The sequence below is a fragment of the Microchirus variegatus genome (assembly GCF_963457635.1).
Source record: "Microchirus variegatus genome assembly, chromosome: 21".
Classification (NCBI taxonomy): Eukaryota; Metazoa; Chordata; class Actinopteri; order Pleuronectiformes; family Soleidae; genus Microchirus; species Microchirus variegatus.
Window position 1 is genome coordinate 7,172,520 of NC_139822.1, and position 13,823 is coordinate 7,186,342.

The following is a 13,823-nucleotide window of genomic DNA, read 5'->3' on the forward strand; positions in this document are numbered from 1 at the left end:
ATTATTATTATTGTTATTATTGTTATTGTTAAATTAGTGGGTGTGTTTAAAAGGTCAATGAGTTTCTGGACTCCTGACTGACTCTTGCATCTTTCATCCAGTGCTGCACTGCCATTTGGTTTCTAAGAATTATTGTTGTTGTTGTTATAATTATTATTATTCTCCTCTTGATTTGTTGATGAATCTAAGGAGAATGATGAATTTAACCAAACTAAACATCAAAAATATGTCTAATATTTCAATATTTTCTTGATCACCTTCTCTTACAAATAATGTAACGAGATGTAACAACGTATGCACTGCAATAAAAAAAATAGCCCAGTCGAAAAGGTAATCTTCGTTTTACAATCCAACATAATGCTCTCCAAAAATAATTTAAAGCAAGAGCATGTTCCATTCAAGGGATAAGTTTGATTCAAGTATATGTTTCAAGATATGACACATTTGGTTTGGCAGTGAATGTTGTCAGAGGTGAAGAGCTCCTCCTGTGGATGCTCGGCGTTACCTCGGCCTGTTCATCCGCTGGCTCAGAAGTAAAACTCTTCATTTAATATCATTTGAGGCCAGAAATTAGTTAAGGATTTTTTAAAAATGTGGTTTGTGTGTCACATATTTATTTACAATGAAGACAATGATGAAAGAAGTATGTTTAACCATTGGTTTCCTAAGACACAGCAGAGGCTTGTTAAAAGGATAACTGTTGAAGTCAACGTGTTTATGTATCATTATACTCTTTTAGCACAAAGTTCAGTCACTGAGCAGTGGCATTAACTTGTGTTTTAATAAGATTAAAATATATTTGTCCTGGAGATTAGCATAGTTAAGGCTCCCTTTTTTGCCCTTTAGTGTGGCAGCCGCAGGCTTTGATCAGCGTAGCACAGCGAGGCCCAGGCTTGGCCTGGCCATCCAAGGCCTGAGTGTGAAATTGGACTGATGTCATCCCCCATTCGTCACCTTCGCCTGCTTTTAGAGACCTATAATTGTATTTCCGCCACAAAATCCCAGTCTGTTCGTTCTGTATTCTACGTTTGACTAGGAAGAGTTTAGAGAACGATGGGCATTACGCTGTGGGAGGGAGAGGGGACTGTCGGACACAAGAGACATCAACATTTTGTGATATGTACTTTTCTTTTTTCTGATAGTCTGTGCTGCTCTGAGTTTACGAGGGAATTAGTTGTTTCCGCCGTGTTTTCCTTGAAAATGTTAACTTTGCTGAAAGATGTGTGTAACACATTTTTCTTTCACTATTGTGGGGGCTCTATATAGAACTCCTGGAACGACAGAACAAATTGATTGTAATGTGTGGCAGAAAATAAAATGGTATTTAAAGAGGTCAGTGTGCCTAAATCCCAAAAAGAAAACAAACACAGAATGCCTGAAGACAGATTGGGGAGCAAGCAGTGGGACGCAGGCTCAAGAAAAAAAAGCAACAGTAACCCCTCATTACAAACAAGGTGTGAAGAGACCAACTCTGAACACAACATTTCAAGACCACATTGGAGGCTTCATAAGTGTTAAAACTCATAAAATGAGAGCCACGATGCCATGTAAAAGGTCGTTTCATTAAGTGTTTTGAAATGTATCCTGATCGTCAGAGAGAGAGGCATGTCCATTTCACACCATTTATTGGATCTAGGGTTGTCACGTGCTGCCGTTTGCATGAACATCCAAAGCATTTTGACAATCATCTAACACCCAACCACCCCCACCACATCCTACTTTTTTTGAAAATGACAGACCCAGACTGTGCACAGAAGCCCAGCTTTCCTCTTCCAAGTCAAGGGTTGCTTAAATCTTCAAGTCGGCAACTGTTGGGCGTTACTTCCACATACAAGGCAGCTAATAAAAGAAATGCAGATAAGGCTCCTGCAGCCATTCACAGTGTCTATGGCAATGCTGCCACCACTGCTAATGTGGGGTCCCAGACAACTCTCTGGGTTATGGTTGACGGAGCTTCCTCTGCCTTTTGTATTCGTGTCTTCCTCACCGTTTCATTGTTGCTACGGTTTTTTTCACCTCACTCAGAATTGTTACATGTATTTCATGTTATTTGTATGTTTTTTTGTTTTTTTTTAATGGCACGTCACAGTTATCATTTGAGTGCATGTCAATGTGTAAAAGAAAAATCGACCTCCGAAGGCAAATGAAATAATAAATTATTTAATGCATTTGGAACAAACTCAGTAAAAGCAGAAAATAGTTTTTTAATTCATATTTGGAACACCTGCATTGCATTACAGACGTTAGATGTTGTTTTTGGACATGAAAATGTCAAATTGTTATTTATTGTGTGACTGTAACAAGTTATCCTCCAACTCAAACAGCCCTATTCAAGTCAGCACCAAATATACATTAGTATGCCAAATAAAATGACATAATGAGTGATCAAATAACTTGAATGATGATGATGATGATGATGATGATGATGATGATGATGATGATGATGATGATGAATACCCATAATTATATTGTCTTGGCAGAGAAGATTCAATAAAGCCGACAGTTTTTCTATATCAAATAATAGACAAACTCTTCAAAATCAGCAAAATACCAAAGTGTCAGTCCCATCTTTCCTATGTTGATTTTTCTTTCAGTTTATGCAATAAATTAAAAAAAAATTAAAAATTCCAAAATAAAACAGTCTTTTTAAAAAAAAAAATTTAAAAAAGCTATATTTGCATTGTTGTTGTTTATTTGCCATCACACAATTATGATATAAATTATTTACATGTAGGATATAAAAGACAACTTCAGTTGAAAAGGTAATACGAGGTGAACTAATCTTCATTTTTTAAATCGCTAATATCAAAATCCAGAGTTTGCCATATGGAAAATGCAGTCACACTCACACTGTCTCTATGACTGTAAACATGGAGCTCATAATGACATCACTTTTTAAGGCAGGGGTTTGTTCAGTTTTGGAACTGAATTCAAGAAAACCATATACTCACATTCATAGCATTATGACCACCATTTGGTTTGGATCAGAGAGTTAGACCCAATGCAGTCAAAAAAAACAAACACTGTCCATGGCTATAGTTTTGATTTATATTATGAATATGAATTGTCTATTCATATAAAGCGCTGGTAGATGAAGGTGTGAACAGCATGCAGCAGCAGCAGCTCTGTGATGTGCTGGAGTCATATATTGAAAAACGTGGCCCTGGATGTTGAAGGCCTGACTTTCGGACATCATGGGAACAGCTTGAAGGGCTTCAGGCTCCAGTTTTAATGTCGAGAAATTAATATTCGACTCAAAATCAACTATGACGTGGGAGGTGTTGTCCAGCTCAACAGCAAAAGAGAATATTTCTATGAGTTCTTTCATATCAAGTCAATGTCAGATGTGTTGCCCCAGTTTCACACGAGTCACAGTGTGCTTTGGTGGATGCAGTGTTCAATGTAACATTGCAGCTCATTGGGCACTTTTTTTAAAGGCTAATGTGGGCAACAGCTAACGGTCAACATTCGTTACAGACGGCACACAGAAGAAAAGTTTGAAGAACAAAAAGGCACAAAGTCGTCTGTCGACGTTCTCTCATCATCTCACCTCCTTTTCCTGCCTCTAAAACATAGAGTTATTTGCTCTGAATGCATATCCCCATAAGAAAATGACAGCCATTTTGCCATAGGTGTCACCTATATGCGGATATATTATTATCTGCTCTGGATATATGAAGATAGAGGTTTAAAACATACATGAAATACACAGTAAAATGTGTATTTTTATATGCATGTATGTAAATGTTTACCTCTTAACTACATACATTTAATATATGGGAATTAAATAGAAATCCATAGAGTATATTTCATTTGCATATGGAGTCTTTTCTTTTGTGTGTGTGTGTGTGTGTGTGTGTGTGTGTGTGTGTGTGTGTGTGTGTGTGTGTGTGTGTGTGTGTGTGTGTGTGTGTGTGTGTGTGTGTGTGTGCGCGAGTGAGTGTGTGTGTGTGTTTATTATTATTATTGACAGTCAAGGCTCATTCTATGTTAATGTTATAAACTGCTCTCTGTCACCCTCTCGTGCATTCACCGTCAGACCCACAACAACAACAACAACAGTCACCAGTCTGGGGTTTAAAGTCATTTTTGATCCCAGACACACACACACACACACACACACACACACTGCTGGTATCAAAGTGGTTTACTGCATGTTTCAGAGTGTTTCTACTCTCTCGTCTCCTTCAGTCACTGTCAGACTGGTCGTCCTTGGCCGTTGAGTGGTTATACAGCCCTTGCGCCATGAGACGCAGCGCCAGGGAGTTTTTATTCCCGGCAGCTTTCTTGATTTTGGCCCGTTTGTTCTGAAACCAGATTTTGATTTGAGATTCGTTGAGGCCCAGATTCCGGGACAGACTCTGCCTCCGCTGCTCGGTGAGGTACCGGTTGTTCTGGAACTCGATTTCCAGGCGATGGAGCTGCTCCGCAGAGAAGGCTGTGCGGGGCCGCTTGTCCTCTTTACTGGGGGTCGGCGTCTTCTTCGGTTTGCGGCATCTGGGCCCTTTGGTAAAACAGGCCGGAATGAAGACAAAAAGACACCCCAGCGGTTAAATATGTCGTTTGAAAATCATAATTATTATTATTATAATCACTGATGAAAACGTTAAAAAAAAAAAATATAGGCTATATTGTGTATATATATTTCTATATACAAAATATATACATACATGTATACACACATATGTTTATTTATATATATATTACCGCGTTATCGCGGGGGTTTTACACAAACACACACACACATATATATATATATATATATATGCATTTTATAATAAAAAAAAAGAAAAATACAGAGAAATGTAGAGTGGTGTGTGTGTGTGTGTGTGTGTGTGTGTGTGTGTGTGTGTGTGTGTGTGTGTGTGTGTGTGTGTGTGTGTGTGTGTGTGTGTGTGTGTGTGTGTGTGTGTGTGTGTGTGTGTGTGTGTGTGTGTGTGTCCACTTCATTGACAACGAGAGAGTGCAAATATTATGGGGGTGGGGTGAGGGTTACGATATGAGCGGGTCCCCCTCTCTGTTTTACTCTGGGAACCATTTTAAACCTTGTGCGTCGCTTTAAATTCAAATAACAATCTCACAATGAAATCAAGACCACAATCGCGAATGAATGGGGCCCAAATCAGCTCAAAAAATATAAATTGTCTTCTAAAAAAACATTCGACTATAAGAAGTGTTCACAGACCGACTGAGGCTTCGTAGACGTAAACGTGTAGGCCTATATATATATATATATATATATTTTTTTTTTGTCAATAGTTTAATCAGAATTAAAGAAGTCTCTGAGCTGTGAAGGCCCTTTGTGGTCACTTCTATAAACTAGGCCGAGACCTGAATATAAACTTTTTTTTGTGTTGCTGTTCAACAATACACAAATCAATAAAAAAAAAATGAATTAATTAATTGATTAATAAGAATGAATAAATGCATCAATTCAATTTCACTGTAGTGGATTTTTTTTTTTTACGAACAAAGTTTCAACAAAGAAGCTTTTTATTAAAACTATATGTGGCTTACTATTATCTCTCTTAAACACGACAAAGGAAAAAGTACCGTTTCAATGCGAAGATAAAGCAGCAGCACAAACAAATGTAATGTGGAGATTATTCTAAAGCCTCGTTGACTGATGATTATTACAAAAAGCTTTAAGTTAAGCATTTCACATCGAATCCATATTTTGGGATATGGCCCTCACTTTGTGCCCTCATCCTTATCCAACCCTACCCCCATTGTCAAAATAAATATGCTAATGGAATATTAACAAAGAAGACCGGGGAACAATGGCGTTAAACTTGGTTTTATTTCACTTTTCTACATTTTTGCTTCAGTTTTCAGCTTTTATTCGATTTCAGATTTACTCTTTTAACACCTTTTGATGACGCCAAGATATTTCGTTTACTTTTATCACCATTTTAGAGCCAAAATCGAAACAGAATTCCATCCAAGAAATACTTTTGCTTTTTAAGTAAGTTTTTGCGTGGGTAAAATTGGGTTGTGATCTATTCTCACGATGCCAAAGTAATTAAGAATTGAAAATATGATTTTGTTGTAATGGCGCAATAATTGTTTTGTCACTTGTTACAGGTGATTTGTCTGCTAATCGGAAACGCTGAATTTGAGGATTTCAAATTAGGGATTGCAGCTTTTTGTTTGTTTTGTTTTGGGTTTTTTTAAATCAATTTAAATGAAGCAGTTTATTGAGCCTTTCTAAACTGAGCTTTGAAAGCCTGTATTTGTTGTTTTACATCTTAACCTTTCCCATTTGTTGTAGTGAGAATTATGTTTTACGGTTATTTGCACCAACCTGATGATGGACGGTCTGAGTAGCGGGTACAATAAACCCAAGCCGGCCAGAGCATCGGTTTAGCTGTGCGGGCCGGGCTGTCCCCGCCGCTCCCCCGGCCTTCAGCTGCATCACCGAACCCCAGATCAGAACTCCTGTCCCCAGGCTCCGAAGGCTGTCCGTCAGACGCTCGCGTGTCCTCCTTGCTCTCAGCTCCCGCTCCATCCTGATGCGGGTTGCCAGTTTTGAAAGCCCTTTTCTCCCTCAGCAGCTCCTCTCTTCGTATGGGTCCTGCCAGAGTGCCCTCCTTCTGGACTGAAATCCCGCGATCCTTCCTATTTCGGCCGAAACCCGGTCTCAAAATGTTGTCAATGTAAAAGTTGGTGATCCTGTGGGACTGCTGGTTGCCAGGTGGTTGGACGAGAGGAAGTAGGGCCCGATTGGACTCCTGACCTCGGCCTGAGTCCTCAGGGCGCTCCGGGTCTGGACGAGCGTTTTCTTCCATAATGATGAAGGCTGCTCACCGCCACCGCCTCTTCCCGTGCGTCCGACAAAGTAGCAATTAATTCCGAAGCTTTTCGATTACTGTGATCAATGAAGTGTAATATTTATAGGTTACAACATATCGCCGAGGATGAAACCCACATTTCCATTGGCAGAATAATTGTATTGATTCCTGATGATGCTTTACAAAGACAAATCATGCTTCAGCTTATTTCGAAAGTCTGTTCCTCATGGTAAGACCTGGCTCTGAGTTCCTTTTTTTTTAAAAAAATTCTACACTGAATCGAGATGAAATAATTGGGTTGTATTTAGTTTGTGCTGCTCCCTGCAGGAAAATGATTGTTTCTCCCAGCAGCATCGGTGTGATGTGTGAAAACGCCGTTTAAATACTTTGACCAGGGATTTTGGTTCTCATTTTTGATTGGCTATGAGACACTGTGGTGACGTTATACTATGAGTCTCTTGGACACGTGCCTCGGACCAATAGAGCTCGAGGGCTGATGTCATGTGAGGTTTTTTGGGGAATTCCCCAGAGGCGCAGAATAATCCAATCCACTGTCAACATATAATTATATACACTGTACATAGATACTGTCAGGCTGCAGCGGAAATGTCCACACAGAAGTCATGCGTGATTTCAACATGTCAGAACACTTGTGTATGAATGCTCATATTAGAAAGAAATCATCAGTTACGCCATAGTTTAAAATGGGACACATGCTGAGCTGCACTGGTAGGTGACATCTTAAGCTGGGATAGGGCAGGCAAGGACTTTTTTTTTTATTCACAGTAGTGCAAAAGCGACTGTAGTCGCTATGATATATTTATTTCATTATGTTAACAAAAAATAAGTACACCAAAACATCGAAAGTTGGTGGAGGATTCACGAGAGATAGAATGTGGACGAGGTGTTCAGTGGAGATGCATCATGCAATTCCGCTATATGTCTATACATTTACAACAATGTTCTCTGCTGAATTTATTCTTATTTATCTAATAAACATGTCATTGAGAGTGAATAAAGTGGCAGCTTTAGAAAAGGAAAAAAGAAGAAGAATAAAAAGCCCCCTTCCATTCAATCCCTCCTAATTACCAAAAATATTTATTCACACGTCACTCTACATTAGGGATATTCTACTCAAATTCTAATAGGTCCACACTTTTCCTGTCAGATCAAATATCGAATTTCGACAATATTTATTGTCACTTTTATACAATTCTATCTATATGTAACACTGAACATGTGTATTATTTTCTACTCTCTTAAAGGAAAAGAAGAATGGCTGCATATAAAAATAAAATGGTGAACATAAATATTATAATAATGATCTTAAAATAAATAAAATAATTACTTAAGTTTTGAGAAAAAAAAGGTATAGCAGCAGCTTGAGTTTCACTTTTTTTCGTTTTAACAATTAATGAACATGAATGAGTCTGTCCATTCTGGGTTTAAAGCTCAATGTCCACTTGCGCCATTGTTCTCTTTTTCTCTGGTCCACTCTTCTCTCGCTGTGTCGCTCAGCGTCTCCCCGTCCGTCACTCGCTCCTCGCCGCCTTCATCTGTCCGTATTGAGGGTCGCAATATTTAGTGGGAAGCAACACATTTAATTGGCTTTTAGTGGCGTCACGTGGGATGGCTTAACGCGAATGCAATTGGTTCAGTGGATTTCCTGAGTCGCTCACCCAGTACCGTAAAGTCTCGAGAAGCTGCGCCGGTCAAGATAAGCACCCCGTCAACATGTAAAATACCGCGGTCCGCATGTTAGTGACTACGGAAGCGTATTGCATTCACTTGAAAAAAAAAAGTCCTGTTTTTCTGAGTAATTAATTTTCGGTTTGTTTTTTTGAATAATTTTTTTCTGACTTATATTTTTTTTGCTGATTTTCAGAGTAGTTTTTTTTCTGTTTTTTGTGCAATCCCCCAAAAAATGGTCAAACATGCCACTTGGAGGCACAAATATGGATTTATTTATGTTGGATTTCTCCACATTGGTACAGTAAAAATGCTTGATATTGTAGTGTAAATGGCTTTGTATTTATATAGCGCTTTTTCAGTGTTGATGACTACTCAAAGTTGCTTTACACTACAGTTCCCATTTACCCATTCACTCACACTTTCATACGTTTCTCTATCATTCATACCCACTCACACACAGCTGTCAGGAGCAACGTGGGGTTAAGTGTCTTGCCCAAGACAGTCCCAGTCCCAGTCCCACTGAGCCACCGTCGCCCAGTGTGTATATAGTCTTAGATGTGTTGAAGACAGAGATATCATCCATAGCCAGGAATTATTGAAGAAAATATTTTTACAGTAGCTTAAATGTAGCCACATAAGTCACTTGGAGGCCCAAATATGTGTTTTATTGTTGAATTTCTCCACATTGGTACACTAAAAATGTATTGTGTCTGTAGTCTTGTGATGTGTAAAAGAGAGACATGCCACCCATGGCCAGGAATTATTGAGCATAGTGTTTTTACAGTAGCTCAAATGGTCAAACATGCGATCTCATGAATATGGGACTTTTATTTTGGCATTATTTTCTCCAATACTTTGAAGTTTTTTATTCATAATGGTCGCATTAAATACTTTAATGGAACATATTGTAATTTTAAATGTAGGTTAGAATTATAGCTTACTAGTTTTCATACTTTTATTTTGAAAACGGGAAGTAAATACGCCGTTTCTCCGCATTTACCATAATGCCTAGAATACTTGTGCATTGGAAATTTAAATCCCGCGCTCCTCCATCTCCAAGCAGGCTGTCTGTATCCAGTGCAGATTGGATAATTTCTCTAGCTTTATCCCCACATCAAATAATGATCTTTATGAGGAGGATCGAGTACAGTCGCCATGAGGTGCAGGGGATCCAAGTAGATCTTAGTGTGGTGAAAGAGTGGTGTGAAGTGAATGTTGTGGGGAGTTCATAACCTGTGAAATATGCAGCCAAGTTTCGCTTTTGCGCAAAAGAGACTTTCCAGCATTTAATAGGTGCTGTTCCACAGTGTACTCACATCTTGTTGGAATTGTTTTATTGGTGTTCCAAACTGATCTTGGACAGACTCTCAGCGGCTATAGACAGGCACGTACTGGCCACAGTTTTGGCATGCGTCAACACAACACTAAATGTTACTAAATGTAACATCTTTATTGGCAAGAACAATATAACTGCAATAATGACGTATTTGATAGTGTGACTAGGGTATCAATCGGCACCTGGCTCACAGGGTTTCCCTGCTGGGTAAAAGCCTGTTCTCTACTGAGCTGGTGCCCGGGACGGCGACCTTGAGTGTCTTGAAAGGTGCCTTCAGATATAATGCATTATTATTAGATGTAGATGGAATGATATGAGGCTACAAAATTTGAAAATACTAGATCTCAACTAGACATTTACAGGGACACTGTGTAGTATTTATGGGTTTATATGACCCAAAATCCACTTTTTTATACATATTATGTGCTCCTGCATTGTCTAGTCGCTGTATAATATTTTTTGTTTCATTTTTCGTAGTGTTTCAAAAAGTCATGTAAAATAACATGGTCGCGGGCCGCGATTGCATAGCCACTGTTAGCAGCGAGACGCCATGTTTCTACCGGAAACATGGCGTCATTATTTTGTGGTGTTTCTTGTGTGTTGTTTAGGAGACGTTAGTCATTTTAACAGCTACAATCAAGACTCTTTTTAGACCCTCCATGCACTTTGATAGTAGGTGAGCTAGCGCTAGACTGTAATGCTACATTTAATATTACCTTACATACCAGTTGCATTTAATCCATACATAATTTAAGATAAATATTCAATAAATGTGAAGGTAAATTATACTCAGTGGGAGAACCCTACCCTCTGTGCCAGTGTCATCCAGCATATACTGTATAATATACAGTATATGCTGGATATGGTATATCCCACTGAGTGAAGTTCAACATCCCCACTGAGACAGACATATTATGTCTGTCTCAGTGGGGATGTTGAACTTCACTTTAGATTTGAAAACAAAAAAAAGTTAAATGAAGCCAGTTTTGGTCGGATAATAGAGTATATTGCAAGAGAAATAGAAGTGACAAAATTAAGTGTAAGTCCAACAGTAGCCTATGCAAGTGTTCCTCCTTGGATGCTTGAAGAGGTAGCAATAGACCTAACACTACTGGAAGAAAGGGAGAATGGGGTTGCCATTGATAACTGTGCCTTCCAAATGTATGTGAGAGAAAAATATGGAAACAATACTCAAGTATATGCATCAAAAATGAAGAAGAGAGTAATAAAGGCTGGCTTGTGCAATCCCTGAGTAAAACTGGTTAAGGCCGATAGGATTAATGATGAACTTGCTGTGTATACAGCTGAGTTGAACCTGCACTCTGAATCTAGACAGAATATTGTTTATGATATAGTGCAGGTTGTGAATAGATTGATAAAATCAGGAGCTAGCATTGTGATGGGTTAGGTCCCAGCCCATGTAGGAGTAACGGGGAATGAAATTGCAGATAAATATGCTCAAGAGGCAACAAACCAAGAGAGCATTCATATCCAAGTAAAATATAGTAAAGCAGAAATTAAAAGCATGATTAAAGCTAAAAATAAGAGTATATGCATCTGTATAAAATATAAAAGAATGTTGGTTGGAGCAGGAATACCAGCAGAAGCAAGCAGGGACACACAGGACTGAACAGCGCATTAGTTTTAATGAGGAAACATGCTGATGGTAACTGTGAGTGTGGTCATCCACAAACCATAGAACATGTTATAGAACAGTGTCCGAAGTACAATCAGAGACGACAAACACTTAGAGAACAACTAGCAGAAGGAAAGATAAAACTGAATATTACTGACGTATTGCAGAGAATTCCTGGAGAACAATGTTTTAGAAGTATTTTTTATTCATTGAAAACAAGAGGGTTATTCCATAAAATGTAGTGTTGCAGAATTCAGACCCACACTCCTATTCAGAAGGTGGCGACAATGCGCCTAAAAACTGTTTGCCGACCCATAAAGCAAGAAGAAGGAGAAGAGGGAGGAAGAGAAGAAGAATGGTGTGTCGAGTTGCAGCCAAATCTGGGTGACGCGTCTTGACAGGAGCATCAACCTTTATTTCACAGGGGATTACATGTTCGTAATCAAGTTAATAATCCAGACTTTCGTCGGAATAATGCCTTTGACCATACTCTGTTGACGCAGAGGCAAACTAGTAAATATGCAGTACATTAGAGCCAGTGCAAAACTACGAAGAACATTATTTTACAATAACAAACTGGAAACAACTCCCCCGTCATCTGAGAATGTTGCAGTCCAAGTCTCGCTCAGTGGTTTGGCGCTGGCGCGCAGTGGAGTGTCCAAAGCGGATTATTCAGGAATGTCCGCTGTTGTTATACGCTGTCCTCCAGACTGTTTTAATGACTGAGTTTTGGGACAGTCATGGCTGAAGAAGGAATTACGATTTCCCGTGACCTATTCAAAGATGTCAAATTCTACGTTGTAGGGGACATTGACCAAAAGGTGAGACTGGAAGTTAGCTTCATTTAGCTCTGTAGCATGCTAACGAGCTAGCACCTAGCGTTGTTGAAAATCGTGCAGGAGAAGCTAACTAGCTGGCTATCCTGGTCCAGTCAGATGGATATTGTACTTGTGGACCATGTGTTGTGTACCTAATGTAAGTGCTCGTTGATTGAAAATATTTTGTGCAAAAGCTGCTTGGTATTATACCAGTTCAGATCTTAAACGCGTAGACTGGTTTTTGCTCCAAAGTTAGTACTAAAACCTTGCATTTCTTTGCTTAATTCCCTGTCTTTGAAACATGATCAGTCTGCAGCAACATGTTATTGTTAGCATTCCGTCTCATTCAACGCATGTGGACGGCGATTTAAAAGTGTAATAGAATAACATTAGGTTTGACTCTGATTTCAGGCATCATGCTTTGATTACATTTGATTTTCAAGTAAAAATGGCTTGCAGTTAAAGGAGTTGTGGCTATGAAATCAAAGTAAAGTTCCTGTAGTATAAGGTTGCTCTTATTTTTTGAAAAATACTTATTTTCCAAATATTTTTTCACATATGCACGTAAATCTGGGAAAATTATTTGTGCTAAACTCGCACAAGTAACCTGGGTATATCACACTTGTGACTTATAAAATAAAGAGTACAAAATATGAAAAGTAATAATAATGAAGACGCACAGAAGCTCCATGATTTGCAGTCTGCAAAAGATTTTTTAAATGCAAATATTTTGGCTATACTATGGTGGTGAGTTCAGTATGTGATAGGAATATTATTTCTGAGTCTGTGACATATTAGGAGGATTTTATGGCCAGTTGCTTTAGATTTATTACATAATGCACCTTTAAAGGTAGATATTGTTTAATGACGTTTTTGTCGCTGCTTGTGACGAGGGGGAAAAAGGGAAGAAGAGGTTAATGCAAGTGATAAACGACTACTTTAAATTAAGGAGTCGCTTATTTCGTGTCTGTGATTCATTGAAGTGAAGTGTTTGGCTGATTTTGTGAAATAAAAATTCTCCACGTGTTTGTGACAACTTGCAATCCTCTTCTTCCCCAGCTTCGCCCAGTCAGGATAGTTTTCATCAAAACCCCTTGCCTTTTTAACAAAAAACTGGCCCAGATATGTCTGTTTAGCCCTAGATATTTTGTTCAGTTCATCATCAAGCTGTTGCGCACATCATCCCGAACTCATCATAAGAACCTGCTGTTGTACTTTTTTCCCTGCATGTTTATGTTGGAGGTGGCGCATTAATATGACGTTATGTGTGTGGTAACGGCATGTGGTAACGGCATGCAGCAGCAGCAGCACAGGGCTCATGGGGTGGAACTGAACAAAATCAAGTTGGCTATTTCTCATTGGCTGTACTGATCCGGATTTTTTTTGGGACACATATCTGTGTGAAGTGATTTTTTTCTACTGTTGGGCCAAAAATGATTGCTACCGATAGTTATCATGCATCCCTATTAATAATTTCTCAATCGGAACACACCCTAACTTTGGAGACAGAAGAGAATTTAATGCTTTGCTGGTCAGTGGTCAAGTATAGA

The 13,823-nt window shown here is 38.8% G+C and overlaps 2 protein-coding genes across 2 annotated transcripts in view; one reads left to right on the plus strand and one right to left on the minus strand.

Annotated features, from left to right (window-relative positions):
* Positions 1-4,187: 4,187 nt before the first annotated feature.
* Positions 4,188-6,788, minus strand: en2b (engrailed homeobox 2b; the record flags this gene model as incomplete). The annotated part of the gene is made up of 2 exons (XM_083907809.1): positions 4,188-4,504; positions 6,305-6,788. The coding sequence occupies 2 exons, from the start codon at positions 6,786-6,788 to the stop codon at positions 4,188-4,190; spliced, it is 801 nt and encodes a 266-aa protein (XP_083763935.1).
* A 5,407-nt stretch (positions 6,789-12,195) lies between these two features.
* The window catches only part of paxip1 (PAX interacting (with transcription-activation domain) protein 1), a gene marked incomplete at both ends in the record, with an annotated part of 28,543 nt that continues 26,915 nt past the window's right edge, over positions 12,196-13,823 (plus strand). The window contains one exon of the mRNA XM_083907811.1: positions 12,196-12,276. Coding sequence (XP_083763937.1) covers positions 12,196-12,276 — 81 coding nt within the window. The remainder of the gene's footprint in view (positions 12,277-13,823) is intronic.